The 18,922-nt window shown below is 41.5% G+C and overlaps 1 protein-coding gene across 1 annotated transcript in view; it reads right to left on the bottom strand.

The window, feature by feature from the left end:
* Positions 1-18,922, bottom strand: part of PTPN18 (protein tyrosine phosphatase non-receptor type 18) — a 50,554-nt gene that overhangs the window by 7,607 nt on the left and 24,025 nt on the right. Inside the window, exons 5-14 of the mRNA XM_087710716.1 lie at positions 17,115-17,153; positions 16,908-16,976; positions 15,467-15,529; positions 14,310-14,452; positions 12,837-12,903; positions 11,132-11,209; positions 9,434-9,523; positions 3,365-3,444; positions 2,441-2,781; positions 582-664 (exon numbers count right to left, since the gene is read on the bottom strand). Of these exons, the coding sequence (XP_087566842.1) occupies positions 582-664; positions 2,441-2,781; positions 3,365-3,444; positions 9,434-9,523; positions 11,132-11,209; positions 12,837-12,903; positions 14,310-14,452; positions 15,467-15,529; positions 16,908-16,976; positions 17,115-17,153 (1,053 nt within the window). The remainder of the gene's footprint in view (positions 1-581; positions 665-2,440; positions 2,782-3,364; positions 3,445-9,433; positions 9,524-11,131; positions 11,210-12,836; positions 12,904-14,309; positions 14,453-15,466; positions 15,530-16,907; positions 16,977-17,114; positions 17,154-18,922) is intronic.

The following is an 18,922-nucleotide window of genomic DNA, read 5'->3' as shown; positions in this document are numbered from 1 at the left end:
CTTCACTCCCAAAACATGCTAAATCCTCATTAGGGGTTTGTACAAATGAAAACTCTTTTGTTGAGTTTAGGGTTCAATGCATTGTGCAAACCTAGGAAGTGGATTAATTTACTAACCAAGTGACACATGATATATATGCCAACAACAGATAATACGATACTCAAGAGGAAAGAGAAATTTACTTTCATTTCTTTGGCTCAACGTGAATTGGGCCAAAGCTAAGCATGAATTTCCTTGGTCACTGCCCACATTTTTCAAAAGGTTGCTTAGGAGTCATACAACATGATCAACATCTTAGATTTCTGGTTTAGTTTTTAATGGAGCAATAATGATTACTTGCAAGAGGCTGATGAAAAAGTTCCCTTTTTCATAAAAAAAGAACTATTGTATCTTTTTCAGGCAATATATAAATAAATATTCACTGAAAAGCAGAAATAGGACATCCTTACAAAATAGGCAGAATAACGGTGAAAGGTGAAGGCTGAAGTGAAAAAGTTATTTAAAAAACTAATAAATGGGATGCATATATTATGGCATCTATGGGTAGGGCTTGGGAAACAAAAAAAGATCAGTCTACTTACTGGGGGCATCAGATTCCTGAGAAGAGTTTTTCCAAGTCCGTTTGTATGAGATGGAGAGGAGGTGACTCCAGAACTGGACTCTCCTGAAAAAGAGATATTGGGGAAGGAGGGTATTTTTCTTCAGATTATAAGAATAAAGAACCCAGAAAACCTCAATCCAACCATCCCAAGGTTTTCATCTATTTAATTCCAGTTTGTCAAAAAACTTTGCAGTTATACTGAGTTCTTAATAAACAATGAGATCTAGGTCATTTCATAATTTATTTTAATTGGCTAAAAGCAAAATTTATACCCAATAATACTAGACTCCCATTGGCATTTTCTGCTAAATGTTGTAAATGGACAGAAAAGCCAAAATCTGACATTTTATCCATTTTCAGAATAACAAAGATATTCTTTCCTTAAACTTGCATTTTGTAATTCTCAGTGAGTTTTGAAATTTGGCACAATCAAGTAAGAAAATGTAATATAGTTTGGGGCCTATTTCTGATAATGTTCACACATCCATTGTTGCTTGGTTAGTTGTAGAAGGCCTAACGGACTTGTTCAGACCTTGATATCCCATAATCCATATATTGCTACCTAATGGCTGGGTTTCCACGTCAGATTAAGTCAAAAATTAAACACACCTCATTATGGCTTTGTACAAATGCAAACCCAGTTAAAAAACCTCTTCAGCTATTAACTGACAAACCGTTCACATATGCTTACACAAAGGTAAATATACAAAGAGTTCAAGGTAAGCATTTTCAGGATTCCATTTACAATGGCTTCAGATCAGATAGCAATCTTTTAGCACGCCTATATTTTGTATCTTCAGTAAAATGTGATAGCTTTTACAACGTTGATATAAGGATAACGTTTATGATGAGTTTTGATTGCTACATAAATACTAAAGTTAATTTGACACAAAAAGTTAACATGGCCTGTTTAGCTGTGGTACATCGTGCAATCCATGATTTATTTGGGTTAAAATTATATGCCGACCCATAAAGAATAGTTTCCTTATCACAAGAGCTAGGTTCACATAAGACAATAGCCCTAAATGTCTGTATTCATTATTGGAACATTAATTCATGTGATTTGGACTTGTTTCATTATTGCCACAACTGAGCCTTAGAGGTAAAAGGATTGTCAGTATGACTTTAAGTTATTATTACTTGTCAACATTACATGTTTTTTGGCTATATACACAGTAATTAAAATTGATCAAGCCATCAACAATTGTGGATTCTTCATTCAGGTGAGGGAGGATTATGTGGAACCAAAGTCATTAATGGATAATATTTGGAACACACCTGAATTACATCAATGGACGGAGGAGATGCACCTTTTGGTCAACATTTGTATTAATTGGTTTAGGGCAAAGAGATAAAAGAGAATTTTGATTAATCAGATCAAATTTTCTGGAACTATTTTGTTAATCATATGGTTTCTAAGCATTTTTAATTCTTTTCTCTTTGCTTTGTACTTTTAAATTATGCCTATTATTACCAATATTACATGTATTTTGCTATTGCTTATGGCAATATGTGCATGGGCACGCAAGCAGACATGCATTGCACACAAAACCCTTAGCCAAAGTCACAGACTCTATATTGGCCAAGTTAAAATACTGCTGTAAGCCCAAATAATTTAGCTCCTAGCACGCTATATGAACCCCAGCATCATGATTTATAAACAGTGGTTTACAGCTGAATTTGTAATATGGATTGTGCTTTAGTAAAAAAAAAATGCTTTAATTAAACTATCTACATATAATCATATGTAAAAGTATGAATTCTTTAGCTTAGCTAATAAACACAATCTAAAATTTACATTTCTGCATTTATGTTTCCACAGTTATTCTCGCACATCACCTGTCAGAGATGAACTAAGATGGGGATTTTCACAAGCTGTATTCGGTGATGCCTTGTGTACAGGACTTCCAGGCAGAGAGTGACTGGCTTGTACTCCTGCAAAGGCACTGGGGTCTATTGATGGAAAGTCAGCCACGGTGCTGTTGTGTGGCTTCACAGCAGTGTAATGCTGTGCCTCTCCGATGGGCTTGTCCTCACTGGCAGGAGAAGCAGGAGAAGCTCCTGCTCCATTTCGCCGGAATTTGTTCACAACAGCATAAGTGTCACCCATGTTCTTGACGGGTTTTCTTGGCTGTTCGGGAAGGGGTGCTGGTGTTGGATCAGCAGGCACTGAGATGCTCCTAGATCAGAAAAAATGAAATACCACTTATCAGGATTTCAGCATAGTGAAATTTGTCTCAATTGAAGAATTAGAAAGAGATATGCTTTGTGATGTACAATGGTACAACCAATTCTTTTCCTGCCCAGCTGAACATTTTCCATATATGCCTTTCTGAGATGCCCAGGCCTGATGCTGATAATTGGGAGATGAGGCCATAAAGACTTTCATTACTCTTCAATCATGTACAGTTTCTTTCCTGATTACAATGATTGTTGTTAGTTTTGTATTTATTTACTCTATTTACTCACACCAGTAAAAGGTACGACCATCCTCCATACTTCCAAGATGACTTAAAACTCAACACAAACATTTACAAGGCAAAACAACAATACAAGCACAATTATTAAATCAACCCATACAAAATATGACATACCCAAGTATGCATCAGTCTTATTAGAAGGACTTTCACTCCCTCCTTAACATTGGACCCAGTGTCCACACAAGCCTGGCTTTTCCCACAAGGGGTCATTACAGAAAAGGCTCTGCTGTTCTAGGGCTAATCATATCCCACTGCCGAGGCGCTGACCCTCAGCCTTCCTTACCGGAGGATGGAGCTTCGCTTGAGCAAGGGAGCAGTTGGATGCCGGAGGGAGAGGGCGTCGTCATAAAGGGGAAGACGATTCTGTGCAAAACCGAAGAGAAGGGAAGTGAAAAATGTTTTAGGTGAGGACAGCTGTTTGTACTTCCTGTAGCAGGAAATTTAACATAAAGCAGATTAACCCTGAAGTAGCCTTCTCCATGCCAAAGAGAGAAAAGAACCACTAGAATTGCTCCTTGAATTTATTTCTTTATTAAAATCTATCCTGTGCTTCATTTCTTTTTGAAAAATTTCCTTTCCCTGAGTTTAGTATTTTGGATTTTGTCTGCTTGTGTTTAATTTTACAATAAAAATTAAAATAATTAACATTAAAATAATAAATAATGAAAATTTGCAATAAAACAGTCAAAAGGAAAACTTTGAATAAAGAGCCAGTTTGGTCTAGCAGTTAAGGCACCAGACTAGAAAGGAGAAGACCTAGGGGTGAAATGCTACCAGATCGAACCGGTTCACCTGAACCAGTAGTAAAAATCCTACCCGTTCATTCGAACCGGTAGCAAAAAAAATATTTTCCCGACGATCAGCTGTGACGCGTGATTTATATTAATCTAAATACAATACAATAGCAGAGTTGGAAGGGACCTTGGAGGTCTTCTAGTCCAACCCCCTGCCTAGGCAGGAAACCCTATACCATTTCAGACAAATGGCTATCCAACATCTTCTTAAAGACTTCCAGTGTTGGGACATTCACAACTTCTGGAGACAAGCTGTTTCATTGATTAATTATTCTGTCAGGAAATTTCTCCTCAGTTCTAAGTTGCTTCTCTCCTTGATTAGTTTCCACCCATTGCTTCTTATTCTACCCTCAGGTGCCTTGGAGAACAGTTTGACTCCCTCTTTTTTCTGGCAACCTCTGAGATATTGGAACACTGCTATCATGTCTCCCCTAGTCCTTCTTTTCATTAAACTAGACATACCCAGTTCCTGCAACCATTCTTCTTATGTTTTAGTCTCCAGTCCCCTAATCATCTTTGTTGCTCTTCTCTGCACTCTTTCTAGAGTCTCCACATCTTTTCTACATTGTGGCGACCAAAACTGAATGCAGTATTCCAAGTGTGGCCTTACCAAGGCATTATTAAGTGGTATTAACCCTTCACATGATCTTGATTCTATCCCTCTGTTTACGGTATGTAGCCAAAACTGTGTTGGCTTTTTTGGCAGCTGCTGCACACTGCTGGCTCATATTTAAATGGTTGTCCACTAGGACTCCAAGATCCCTCTCATAGTTACTACTATTGAGCAAGGTACCACCTATACTGCACCTGTATATTTCATTTTTCTTGCCTAAATGTAGAACCTTACTCTTTTCACCATTGAATTTCATTTTATTAGATAGTGCCCAATGTTCAAGTTTGTCAAGATCCTTCTGTGTCTTAAGCCTGTCTTCTGGAGTGTTGGCTATTCCTGCCAGCTTGGTGTCATCTGCAAATTTGATGAGTTCCCCATTTGTTCCCTCCTCCAAATCATTGATGAAGATGTTGAAGAGTACTGGGCCTAAAACAGAGCCTTGGGGTACTCCACTACATACTTCCCTCCATGTAGATGCAGTTCCATTGAGCTGCATCATTAAATCATGTGGCACAGCTGATTCCTACCCCCTCACTGTTCCCTTACCTTTGCAGATGCACTCTGCGCATGCGTGGAGGGTCCTGCGCATGCATGGAGGTGGCGCGTGTGAGCGAAGGTAGCAAAGGTAAGTGGATTTTGCTCCTAGGAAGACCCTGAGTTCATGTCTCGCCCTAGCCATGAAAGCCAGCTGGGTGGCCTTGGGGCACTTAGCCCTACCCACCCTGCAGGTGGTTATGTGAGCAATCGGAGAAAGGTGCGTTAGATATGTTAACCACCTTGAGCTATTATGTATGTAAAAATAATAAAAGTATTTTATTTAAAAAATAAAAAATAATAATAAAGGCAAGATAAAAATAAATAAATAATTGATCCTTAAAATATCTCTGAAACTCAGGATTCTATTCTGATAGGATGAACATGAATGAGAACATCAAAGCCAATACATATAGTTTTAGGAGACAGGTGTAGCTATATCCAGCTCCAAAGAGGATTTCCATGCAAGTGGATGCTTAAATTTGGGTTTCTGTGGAATAGAATAGCATATGAGAAAAGTGGAAGAAAGAAAATATTACCCCCCACCAAATTGCCATGATTCGTCTCAGAGACACACACATAGAAAAATAATTGGATTATTCCGAAACAGTCCAAGCTCCTATAATAACAAACAAACTATTGCATTAAAGTGCAATATGGGATTTGCAATCCTTCTTGGACAGAGGCAGTGAGTTGTGTCCTGTAAAAGGACCAACCATTGCAGAAATGTCTCCAGATTACGAGCCAACAAGATAGAATGGTTGGAAGAAAGTTTTCTTTGGGTAGAGGTTTTCTCTGTGGTAGAAAAGTTTCAAAAAGCAGATCAGATACCTCTTTCCTTCCTGCCCAGCTGCAAGATACCATCCTAAGAAAGGAAACGCATGGTGGGTGTGGGTGGGTGTGTTGGGCTCTCAAACTACCACACCTGCAAAAGCGTGTCCTCCCATCCCTTGCTGCACTCTTTCAGGGAGGAAATGTTCAGGGGCAGAGATACCAGCCTCGTGTGACATCTGGGCTACAGAGGGAATGCTGCTCACCAGGAAGCCATGTCAATGATAATAATGTAACCTTTCCTTGGCAAACCTCTGGAGAAAGGAGTCATCTCAAAATCCATAGTAGAAGGCATTTGTGGGTGTGAAAGGGGAATTTATGATGAGAGTGAAATGAAAGCAAAAAATGAGGATCATAGATAGCCTGTCCAAGTTACTTCACATGCCAAGATGGACTGTGCTCAGAGAGGCCTATGTAAGTTCATCTCATTCTCAACTATGGAAGCTACTAGGGCTATGACATGCCATGGTATTTTTGGTGATATTTTTGGTGGTATGTCAAGCCTCCAGACCAGGGCTGGGTTGCTACCGGCATTATTACAGGTTCGGCGTGCCACTTCGCTTCACTTACGCACATTCCAAACACGTATTCTGTGTGTGTGCGCCTTTACACACAAAAAGGTCTGTGTATGTGCAAAACACTAAAAAATGAAAAAGAAATACATTTCTGCAAAGAAAGTCGTTTTACGTATGCGCAGAGGCAAAAATCAAGATGGCGGCGCCGTAGGAGAACCGGTTCGGGGGAGTGGCAGGCCTGGGTTGCTGCTGGTTCCAGCGACCCAGACCGCCAAGTTACTACCCGTTCGGCCGAACCAATCCAAACCGGTAGGAACCCACTCTTGTTGTAGGAGAGGACAATACTCTTGTGCAACCTCTGGAGCCTCTCAAAAGCACACAAGGCTGAAGTGTGCTTTCCTGCTGTGGTTTTTTTTTGGGAGGCCGCAAGATCACGCAAAAGCATTTGCCAAAGTTTCCAGGCTTTGTGCGACCGGGAGCTGCCTTACATAGACATTTAGAAAAATCTATACTTTTATGTAAGCATTTATTTATTTATTAAATAATAAATTTAAATATTTTAATTTAGTGCATTATTCTGTTATGAATTATTTCTTTTTTCTCCTGAGTGTATGTGAGAGGTGTGTGAGAGAGATGGGGGGTATGTGGTGTGTGTGTGTGTGTATGAGAGAGAGAGAGAGAGAGAGAGAGAGAGAGAGAGAGAATAAAAGAGAGAGAGAGAGAGAGCAGCAGAGTAAAGAGGTATTTTCTGAAGTATTGACATGCCAAACCCAAAAGCTTTGCTATCATTACACTAAAGGAAGGACAGGATATAAATCTAACAAATAAAGAATAACAAACACAGAAGTCTACTTTGGCTGGAGTTAGACCATAGTCCCCTCAAAGGACTGTAGCAACTGCCAGGCCATCTTTTTCTTTTCTTTTCTTTTCTTTTCTTTTCTTTTCTTTTCTTTTTAAACTTCTCACAGCAGAACCCACAGCAAAGGTGGGTTCCTACCAGTTCACACACCAGTTCAGTAGAACCGGTTAGTCAAATCTACCGAACCGGTTAGAAGAGGTTTCCCCAGAAAGCAGGCCACACCTACAGAAGAGGTTCCAAAATTTTTTGAAACCCACCTCTCTCTCTCTCTCTCTCTCTCTCTCTCTCTCTCTCTCTCTCTCTCTCTCTCTCTCTCTCTCTCTCTCTCTCTCTCACACACACACACACACACACACACACACACACAGAGAAAGAGAAAGAAAGGAAGAAAGAAATAAAGAAAAAAATAAAAAAGAAAGAAAATGTGAGAGAGAGATGAAAGAAAAAAAGGAAAAAGGACAGAGAAACAAAAGGAAGGAGAGAGAGAGAGAGAGAGAGAGAGAGAGAGAGAGAGAGAGAGAGAGAGAGAGAGAGAGAGAGAGAACACATGGCCGGCAAGCCACTCCCACCAGGTCACATGGCTGGTAAGCCACTCCCACAAAGGAGGCCACACCCACAGAGTAGGTTCGAAAAATTTTTGAAACCCACCACTGACCCACAGGCTCCCTGATGAGCATTGCTTCAGCCAACTGTGCCCACCATTTTCATGATGCTTCACTTTCTATGAAGTTAAAATGGAAGCAACTCTTTTTCTGTTGGTGATGAATATTTTTATTTCTTTTGAGGGGGAAAAAGAACCAATTGGGGCAGGGCAGCAGAGGTAGTACTCAGCAGGTTCTGACTAGTTCTGGAGAACCGCTAGAGAAAATTTTGAGTAGTTCGGAGAACTGGGAAATACCACCTCTGACTGGCCCCGCCCCCATCTATGCCTCCCGAGTCCCAGCTGATTGGGAGGGAATGGAGATTTTGCAGTAACTTTCCCCTGGAGTGGGGAGGGAATAGAGATTTTACAGTATCCTTCTCCTGCCATGCCCACCAAGCCACACCCACATAATTGGTAGTAAAAGATTTTGAATCACCACTGCAGGGCAGGGAGAGGCAATGATGGGTTAGAGTCTCCAATAGGCATTTTCCATTCTGCGAGGGCAGGGGTGGGTTCCTGACAGTTCTAACCTCTTCTATAGAAGAGGTTCCACAAATCTATAGTGCCATTTAAAACCGGTTCCAGCTCCCCCCCCCACCCATCTGCACATCATCAAGACGAAGAGTGAGAGGATGAATTCTGGGAGTTGAAGTCCACAAGTCTTAAAGCTGCAAAGTTTGAACACCCCTGGGGTTTTTTCTAAAGGGTTAGGGGTGCAAGGGTCTTGTAACTTGACAGCTTTAAGACTTGCGTGCTTCAAATGCCAAGTTTCTGAGCCAACATTTTGGTTTCTAAGCAAGAGCGTTGTTAAGTAAGTTTCACCACATTTTACAAGTTGGCCACGCCCACCCAGTCACAACTGCCAAGCCACTCCCACTTGGTCACATGGTTGGCAAGCAACTCCCACCCGGTCACCTGGTTGGCAAACCACTCTCACTCAGTCACATGGCCAGCAAGCCACTCCCACAAAGCAGGCCACACCTACAGAAGAGGTTGTAAAAAAATTTGAAACCCAGGGTGAATATTTATATAGTGACATTTTCCCCCTATTTGCAGAAATAATAGTACCATTGGGTAGAGAAAATGCAATAAGAAAGATTAAATCTTCCTTTCTCAGCAACACTGAAGCGATGAAATGGGAGCTCCTGCCTTGAACCACAAGATAGGAGGACTTTTTTCATCTTTATATGCTGATCTCAGAATTAACTTCACTAATACAAAGGACTTTAGAAACCAGAGTAAATCTTAGGGAAATGAAAAACAATTATGGGGATTAAAACGATCATATGAATAAGAAGGAAATCAAAATCAAAATCCTGAGTCTCACGGGGATAAGTTGTCGTATCTTATACAAAACACATAAAATACAATGAATAATACAGTACTGGATTTAATTTTTGCCTGCATTAAACCAAGTATTTCAAAGTAGTTCTTGTAAGGTTGCTTCAAGAAAGCACAATTGCCTCATGACTATCTGGCCTAAGGGGGGAAACTCCATTTTGCATAAAAGAGGGAAGCCATTACGCCCTCTGTGGAAAAAGCTTGTTTGGTCCCATCTCTTACCTCTTTGAGATTTTCATAATTTGGACAGGAAATGCCCAGGGCATCCCGGAACATTTCAGTGACTGCACGATACACAAACTCATACTGCTCCTGGCAAGAAAATATGTGACACAGATGAGTGGGAAACTTATCGTTTTTAAACTATAAGCTTGTAGTTTGCTCATGCAGATAGGGCTATTGTATGCTTGTGCTGCAAACTGTAAGCAACTATTAAACTACAGCAAGGAGATGCAAAAAAAAGTCTAGCTCTTTGCTGCCATATGGAAGGAGGTGGATTTGTGTACAGATAGTCCTCGACTTACAACCACAATGGAGTCCTACATTTCTATTGCAAATCAAGACAGTTGTTAAGTGATTTTTGCCCCATGTTACAATCCTTTTGGTCACAGTTGTAAAAAGAATCACGAAGTTGTTGAGTGAATCTGGCTTCCTCCATTGACTTTGCTTGTCAGAAGCCAGCTGGGAAGGATGCAAAATGTGACCACATGACCCCAGTACAGCTATCACGAGTTATGAATACATGCCAGTTGTCAAGCACCTGAATTTTGATCATGTTACCATTGGTATGCTGCAACGGTTATACTTTTTCAGTGCCATTGTTACATCGAACAATCATTAAATAAATGGTTGTTAGTCAAGGACTACATGTAGTTGTGGAGCTACATGCAAACAAGTATTTGGTAGCAATTCTCAGTGGCTCCCATTAAGTTTTGCCAGGTTTAGTAAAACAGGCTGTCAGGACCCTCAACCAAGGAAGACTCCGAGGCCAGCAATTCCTCAAAGTTCCATTTTATTAGAGATGTCACATTGGCACATCTGGGAAAACCCGAATCTGAAAGGCCCTGGGTTTTCCCTACCTATAGGAAAGTCAAATTCCCTTCCCCTGCACCCACATGTCCATCACATGGTCCAATCACTCCACCGTTCCAACTGGACATGTTCCCCAGTCATGCCTCTCCTGGTGCAGACTGAACGTCCTTGACTCCCAGAGAAAAGAATGTTGCTATGGCTATAAATCTCCACCAACTCCATGCAACCCTCCTCCTGTTTCCCCACAGCACTAAGTGTGTCAGCCCTGAAGATCCAATGGAAAAGATGGCCTCCAGGGCTCACACAGGTATAGGTTGACAGCAGGAAAAAACTGATCCTGAAGGCAATATTAGCTTCCATCTACTGGTGTTTCTGAGAATACCCTTGTAATTTCTCTTATTATTTTAATAAATATATACGTTGCCAAACAATTCCCCTTAGCAGGGACATTCTTCAAGGTTCTCACGGCATAAACTACAGTTTCCTTGAGAAGTTTGGGCTATCTATACTATCTATACCTTCAGGCTTATCACTAGGCATTTATTTTAGCTTTTTTTTTCTTGGTTGGAATAAAGGATTTTCAGAATGCAAGTTTTCTTTAGATTCAGGTAGAATGTAATTATTTCATCCCTCTGAGATCTTAATACGTATTGAGAAATGGGTTCCCCCCCCCTCAAAGATTAGTTTCAATATCTGCATGGTATTCCCCAAGCTAATTTGTTCTTCCCAGCTATGGCAGACATACCTTTTGTCTCCTGAAGAACAGACTAACAGAGTTAGAAAGGACCTTGAAGGTCATCTAGTCAAGTCAGCTTCTATATTGGTAAGAAAAGAGCAGTCCTGGTGTTTTGCCTCACTCAACTATCTTGAGTTGGCAATGGGACTCACCTGGGTCTGGACAATAGCTGGCCTCTGCTTCCTCATTTCTAGGACTATATCAAAAATGCTGAAATATGGAGAAATCCTCTGAAAAAGAATGAAAAACTGACAAATGAGGATACATTCTTTTTTTCTCACAGAACAACATTTATGCATAATTTTAAAAAATGCCAGACTTTCAATGACTGGATGTTTTAAATGATAAAATGCTAGTACAACAAGAGATGTCTGTTCAGCAGAAGAAAATCCATGGCAAACAAAACTAAATCTTGCATGGACTTCCTACCTCAAGATCTAGGAGAATAATTTCATTTTCAAAGTCTACCTGGAACCTCATCAGAGGGGGATCTTGATCTCAACTGGGGTTTATCAAACAGAAGTTATCTGCATATATGTACACATACGCTAATCTATTTTACTATTCCCTTCAGCTATAATTCTCTTTGAGCTATGAGGGTACTTTAATAAGAAACCATCTGCATTAAAAAGGGACAAGCAACTCAGGAAGTTTTCCTGAGAACAAGTACCTTGGTGATGAATGGGTGAGCAAAAAATTAGGCCACCACTCATGCAATCTCCTTCTGATTTGAACTGAGATCTCTGGGTAGATTTGAAGGATATTTAATCCTATACACTGTGTTTGCACCTGCTATTTGCATGGGGGAAAGAAAGTTCCCTTTGAAGTAAATGTATGGGGATCACCAGTCAAAGGTTAAGCTTTTGTCCAGCTCACTTAGCCGATTCTTCGAGAAAAAGACTATAGATCTTTCTCCATTTGCATCTAATGGATACAAGCATGCCCTGCCCACCCCCTCCATCTTCCTTCTGCTATGTTTGTACCACATGCCTTTAGCGTGCCACAGTCATGAATGAGGTTCATGCCTTAATTCATGCTTATCTTTTTCAATATGCTTTTCCATCCTGGAGCAGGCAGTAACCTACAGCAGTTCCAAGATGTGTAAAATCTAGTTGCTGATTGTTGCTGATTATTCTGACATCATAATCCTTGGGGAAGGAGAAATGTGATATTGGGGACAATTTCAAACGGATGCAGACCCATTCTTTCCAGCTCTGAGTTATTCTTCACTGCTACTATTGTGGTTTTTTCCCCCTCCACATGGTAGGCTGCATGGAGTCCCCAGGTTTTGAACAGGGAGTTAGATAACTTTCAACACACCCTGCTACTCCCAGGTTTTGAGTATATATTTAGTTTTGATGGCTGCCCTCTCCTACATGGCTAAGCGCTATGCAAGAATATGCTTTATGTGACTAAATGCCACCAATTGCTTTTAAGGCCTCTTCTGAGGGAAAATGAATAAATCATGGCAACCTGGAATGTTTCATTGCTTGGGAGTGTAAGCACACAACAATATTAAAGGGCTATATGTGCAGATGCTTCAAACATACAGTACGCATTACTGAACATCTTCTCTTCCTCATCATCTGTGATACCGTAATATTTCTGCAACTGTCACAGGTTTTTCCAAGCCAATGTTCTCCTAATAAATTACACTATAATTCCCATATTTCCACAGTAATAGGTAGTAGGAATCTCATTGCTCAAGGCATCTGGGAGGCTCTATGTTATATCAGTATATAGACACAGGCCAGAACTAAATATAAAAAGCTACACACACAAAGTCAGTTTCAGTTCACCAAGAAATCAACTTCTTTATTTTTTTCTGGTTGAGTTTGCTTAGTAGGGTCCAAGTACCTCTTTAAGCAGCAGCTGCCGTACATATTCCAATGTACAGATCACACCTGTCCGACCGCAGCCAGCACTATGAAGAAAGGAAGAGGACAAGGAAAGAGTGGGAAAGGATTTAACACTCCACACCAGTGGTGGGTTTCAAAAATTGTTGGAACCTACTCTGTGGGTGTGGCCTCCTTTGTGGGAGTGGCTTGCCACCCATGTGACCGGATATGAAATTATGAATTAGTACTTAGATCGGTCCAAGTAGCTATTCAGAAACTCTGGCATTGAAGCATGCAAGTCTTAAAGCTGTCAAGTTACAAGATCCTTGCCAGTGGTGGGTTTCAAAATTTTTTGGAACCTCTTCTGTAGGTGTGGCCTGCTTTCCAGGTCCACTGGTGGAACCTCGTCTAACCAGTTCGGTAGATTTGACGAACCGGTTCTACCGAATAGGTGCGAACTGGTAGGAACCCACCTCTGCTCCACACCCACCTGGAACTGTCATATAAAAGATATCTCAGATCACAGAAGGAGGAGTGTGTGTCTTGGGAAGTGTTTCAGAAGGGATCCTCCCAATCAATCAATCAATCAATCAATGAATTTTTACCATGATCCCAGAGCAACAAAGAGATTCCCCCTCCCATTTTCTAGAAAATAAAAAGAGGGGGGAAATTAGGGGAAAGAAATCATAAAAGGAGGGGAGAAATTCTTTTAGTCCTGCAAGATTCTGTTAATGCATGGTTCTCCAAAGCAGTGTTTCTCAACCTTGGTGACTTTAAATCCTATGGACTTCAACTCCCAGAATTCCCCAGCCAGCTATGCTGGCTGGGGAATTCTGGGAGTTGAAGTCCACAGGACTTAAAGTCGCCAAGGTTGAAAAACACTGCTCCAAAGTGATCAAGATTGATTCTCAAGGGTTGATGAGACTTATCAAATATTATTATGTAAACAAAAATATAAAATCACAACTGCCAGTTTTTTAGCTGCCGGTGGCCTTTACACTCATTGACCTTTTCCCAAAAGCCTAGGATGTTGTAATGTATTGTAGTATATGTGCAGATCTAAGCAGTATGGCCTTTTGTAATTGGCAGTTGGATGTCCAAGTGATGTCCAAGGGTTTTGGGTATGGCATGCAGTATGCCGATAACCACAGGGATTATTCTTATTATAATTGTAGTAGTAACATTGAGTTAGTATAGTATAATAAATGTTTGGGGGGTTGATGAACAATCTGAAATGTCATAAAGGGGTCAATGAGAGTTTGGGAATACCCATATTAATATAAATTAGAATTGATAATGTGCTTCTTGTCTACATTATCTTGAAGGGCTAACATCTTCAGGGCAAAAATTATCAATATATTCCCACTCTGCATCATTCATTTACTCATTCATTCTACAAAAAGCCTGTTTTCTTATGTTAAATTGTTACATTTACTCAGTAAATCAGCAATGCGGTCTTTCTACAGGGTCTTGCCACCAAATCCTCCCCTACCTGCAGTGCACACAGATGGGCACGGTGTCCTCACCCTGCTTAAATCTCACTTGCTCAATCATGTTGAGGAAGTAACCATAAGTGTCTGGGATGCCTCGGTCTGGCCAAGCCACATACTGGAAATGGAAAATCACCCGTTCTTCCTGAGATCAGAAAATTAATCACTTAAATTTGTATTATAAATCAATGAGGAGACACCACATTTAACGCTTTCATTTGATAAAATATTACAGAAGGGCATGTATGAATCAGGTCCACAAACATATCAAATCTCACAAATACAATCACAAAACTGTGGAACTGAAATTCTAGAAAGACCTCTTTATAACAAGGGCTTGCAACACAGAAGTTCTAACCTGCCCACAAACAGCACCCTTGCCTCCCACAAAGCCCCCCCCCTTTAAAAAAATGTATTAAAAATATTAAATAAAGCAACTATATAGTATAATGCCATCCTTCAAGGTCAAAGGAGGTAGTGGAACCACAAATGACATTTGTCAGTGTTTTCTATATTTGTTCATTTCTTTGAACAAATTAGCAAGTTTGTCTTCCTTGGCAAAGTGTTTGTTCGGCGAGGATTTGCATGAATGACTACAGTGAAAGTGTGTGTGTGTGTGTGTGTGTGTGTGTGTGTGTGTGTGTGTGTGTGTTTCTCTCAACATCACATTTTTCTTTTGTGCAGTGCAAACAGCTGATCTCAAACTCTGTGTCAGGGTTCCAAGTAACACCCACAATGAAAGAAGACTCTGAGGCTTGAAGTTCCTCAAAGTTCAATTTTATTAGAGATGTCATATGATATTGGCACATCTGGGAAAACCCTAATCTGAGCATTCTGGGTTTTCCCCACCCAAAAGAATGTCAAAGATCCATCCCCTGCACCCACAAGTCCATCACATGGCCCAATCACTTCACTGTCCGAAGTGGAGACAACCCCCAGTCGCTCCCATCCCGGTGCAGGCCGAATGCCCTTGACTCCCAGAGAAAGGAATGTTGTTATGGCTACTCCTCCACCACTCCTTACTATCCCCGCTCCCGTTTTCCCAGGCACCAAATGTGGCAGTCCTGAAGCTCCAACCAAAAAGATGGCTTCCAGGGCTGGCACTGTGGAGAGTTTCAAGAAATGAATTGGATCTGAATCCATAAAATGGGAAGCTCACCTGCTGAAATGCCAGGGTAAGTACCCGCAAAATGACATCTGGGTTGAGTTCCTGTTCTTTGACCTAAGGCAGAGAAAAGAAAACAGGCTCAAAATCTCCCATTCCCTCAGTTATAGGGTTGCAAACATCCAAACAAACCCTAGAGAGAAAAGAATTAAGAGGGTTTTTTTTTAAACCCTTTTGCTGCCATTTGATGGGAGTAGATTTCTGACAGTATTTGAGATTTCTGATCAGATAGTTCTATCCAGGTATGCTGTCTACCTACAGCATAGGCATAACAGTGACAGATCTGTATGGAAGTTATGTAACAATGTAATTGATCCTCTGCTCAACAGTAGCACGTATGTAGTTCAGTTCACCAAGAAATTAACTTAGAAATTAAATTAACAGGTCTGGAAAGCATTTTGTCACTTGCTCTGCTGATTGGGAAACTACGGCCATTGTAGTACAATGCCTTGAAAGAGTAGTAGGGAAGGGAAAGCTGAATCAGGGATTGGTTTAATAACAGCTTTTATCTAAATAGGCCTGACTTAAAATGTAAAAGTAGGCTTGTTAAAATCCCATGTAATGGTTCTCTTTTCTGCTGTGGGTAACAGCAACAGGTAGCTATGGACTGAACTTCTATTTTACAGTTTAAGTTTCCCACAATGCCCTGGGAATGAGAGTATTTAAATGGTAATTTGAAGATTCAGCCCTCGAACATGGCTGAATTCATCACAGATATTATCATCGGTGAGCTCTGCCAAGCATGCATCTCCTGTTTTGGAGGTTGTTCAAGGTATTATTCTCAATACCCAATTTCAGATATTATTAAACTTTCTGTAAAAGCTCTAACCGCTCAGTCCTAAGGGAGATCAACCCTGACTGCTCTTTAGAAGGCCAGATCCTGAAGATGAAACTCAAATACTTTGGCCACCTAATGAGAAGGAAGGACTCACTGGAGAAGAACCTAATGCTGGGAACGATTGAGGGCAAAAGAAGAAGGGGACGACAGAGAATGAGGTGCCTGGATGGAGTCACCAAAGCAATAGGCATGAGCTTAAATGTACTCCAGAGGATGTAAGAGGACAGGAAGGCCTGGAGGAACGTTGTCCATGGGGTCACGATGGGTCAGATAGGACTTTGCAACCAACAACAAGAACAACAACAAATGCTCTAAATTCAAGCCTTGAAATTCCAATGAGCAAACCAGGAATAACCATCTTTTTAAATGACCTACTTGAGAACCTCTATCTGGCTGGCTGAATGCTGGACTGACTTGATCTAACCAGGCAATTTCTTTCACTCTTAATTACATTTCCAGAATTTGTAAATGATCCTTAATCAAGCTGTGGTGAGTGGTGCAGATGTCTCTGCTAGACTTAGAAGCAACATGGCTTGCTATGGCTTGAATTCCTTCTCCTCACATTGCTTGCTGCCTGTCCAGATATAATCATCTCACCTGTGCCACAGAGAAGGGTCCAAAATGCACGGCTTCCTCTGCAGAAGGCCAGTAACGTTCACATTTTTTCTATTTTTTAAAAAAAAAGGACGAAAGGAGGTTAGCTAAAATCCCAACAATACTTTCTCCATCAAGCCACAAGGCTGAAGGGAAGCAGAAGGAAGCTTTCAGGCTTCCCGATACTGTCCCTCTGATACTAGCCCTTACCTTGCCCATTTCTACTTCCCGGCAAGCCATGACGATTACCTGCAAAGAGAGAGATTGTCAAAAACCACCTTTGTAAATTTATAGTAACAAACACGTATCGTAGAGGAAGGCAGGAGAACTCTCAGAGTGGAAGAATCCTGTCTAGACTCTAGAGCAATTCTCAAAGGTGATCAGATGATATTGAGTTTGAGGAAACAACACAACTTTTTATCTTGTCTTGCCATTATCTCAGTGAAATGAAATTTTAAAAAATTCTTTTTCGTCAGAAACACTGGCACCAAGCCAGCCATGCTCTCTTTGGCAATTCTCTACATTATAAGCGTCGTGGGTTTCTCAGAATAACTCAATCCCTTTTCCTTTTTTCCTACTTAGCATCCTGTGCTTTTGAGTATGCAAACTTTTGGATGACTATATTGATATCTATTGTTTTTCAATGGCTTTATATATATCACACACACACACACTCACATACACACAAGTCTGTCATTTTTACCAGGCCCCTGAGGGCAAAGTTATTACTTAGAGAAGTGATGTCTAACCTCTTTTGGATCACGTGCCAAAAGCAGGGGGTGCGCAGGAGGTCGTGTGCGGGTGTGCCCACGCCCATAATGCTACGGCCGTGACCCCTCCATGCGCATGTGTGCACGACCTCCCGCCCCACTTTTGGTGCACTTTTTTTTCAGGCTCCCCCACCCTGCTGGAGGCCCTCTGGAGGCTATAGCAATAGCAATAGCAGTTAGACTTATATACCGCTTCATAGGGCTTTCAGCCCTCTCTAAGCGGTTTACAGAGTCAGCCTCTTGCCCCCAACAATCCGGGTTCTCATTTTACCCACCTCGGAAAGATGGAAGGCTGAGTCAACCCTGAGCCGGTGAGATTTGAACAGCCGAACTGCAGAACTGCAGTCAGCTGAAGTAGCCTGCAGTGCTGCATTTAACCACTGCGCCACCTTGGCTTCCCTAAAGCCTCCAGAGGGTGAAAAGCAGCCCAACGTGCAAACCGGAAGTCCATTCCCGAACTTCCGGTTTCCGCATCGGGTGGTTTTTCACCCTCCAGAGGGCAAAAAACGGCCGAAAAAGGAGGCCAAAGTCAGCTGGCCAGTGTGTGCATGTGCGCTGCAGCTAACAGAGCAATGTCTTGCGTGCCCTAACAATTGGCTCTGCAGGCCACCTGTGTCCCGCGTGCCATAGGTTCGCCATCACGGACTTAGGGAATCCCATTGTCCTGTGGGAAGTTATCATTCAGCCCTCTTCCAGAAAAATGAAATATCCTAGGAAATATTGAAAAGGCAGAATATTTTTCTGGATGTGAAACATGTTTTAAGAGACAGAATAGTTGCCTGTAGCTTCCTGCCCATCCCCACTTTGTCAATGGGCCATTGAGAAGGTCAGGCTAGTCCCTTTTACATAATAAAGACTTCTCCACTGCAGCTGCAGGGGGGGGGGAAGGTTGGAACTTTACTCAACTGACCACATGGCATCTGAAAACTCATCCATTCCATTCCATTCCATTTATTAGACTTGTATGCCGCCCTATTCCCCGAGGGACTCAGGGCGGCGAACAGACATATGGGGAAGGGGGGGATACAAAAACAACGGAACAAGACAGGATACAAAGACAAGTTAAAAACCACACAACAATCAGCAATTCGAGTGGGGCTGGGAACTCATCAGCCCCAGGCCTGCCGAAACAGCCAGGTCTTAACAGCTTTGCGGAAAGCCTGAAGGGTGGTGAGGGTCCGAATCTCCACGGGGAGATTGTTCCAAAGGGCCGGAGCAGCCACAGAAAAGGCCCTCCCCCGGGGAGTT

The sequence above is a fragment of the Thamnophis sirtalis genome, unplaced genomic scaffold, assembly GCF_051295495.1.
Source record: "Thamnophis sirtalis isolate CommonGarterSnake01/CBP01778 unplaced genomic scaffold, rThaSir2_p1.2 scaffold_3, whole genome shotgun sequence".
Taxonomy (NCBI): domain Eukaryota; kingdom Metazoa; phylum Chordata; class Lepidosauria; order Squamata; family Natricidae; genus Thamnophis; species Thamnophis sirtalis.
This window is presented reverse-complemented; position numbering and strand designations above follow the sequence as displayed.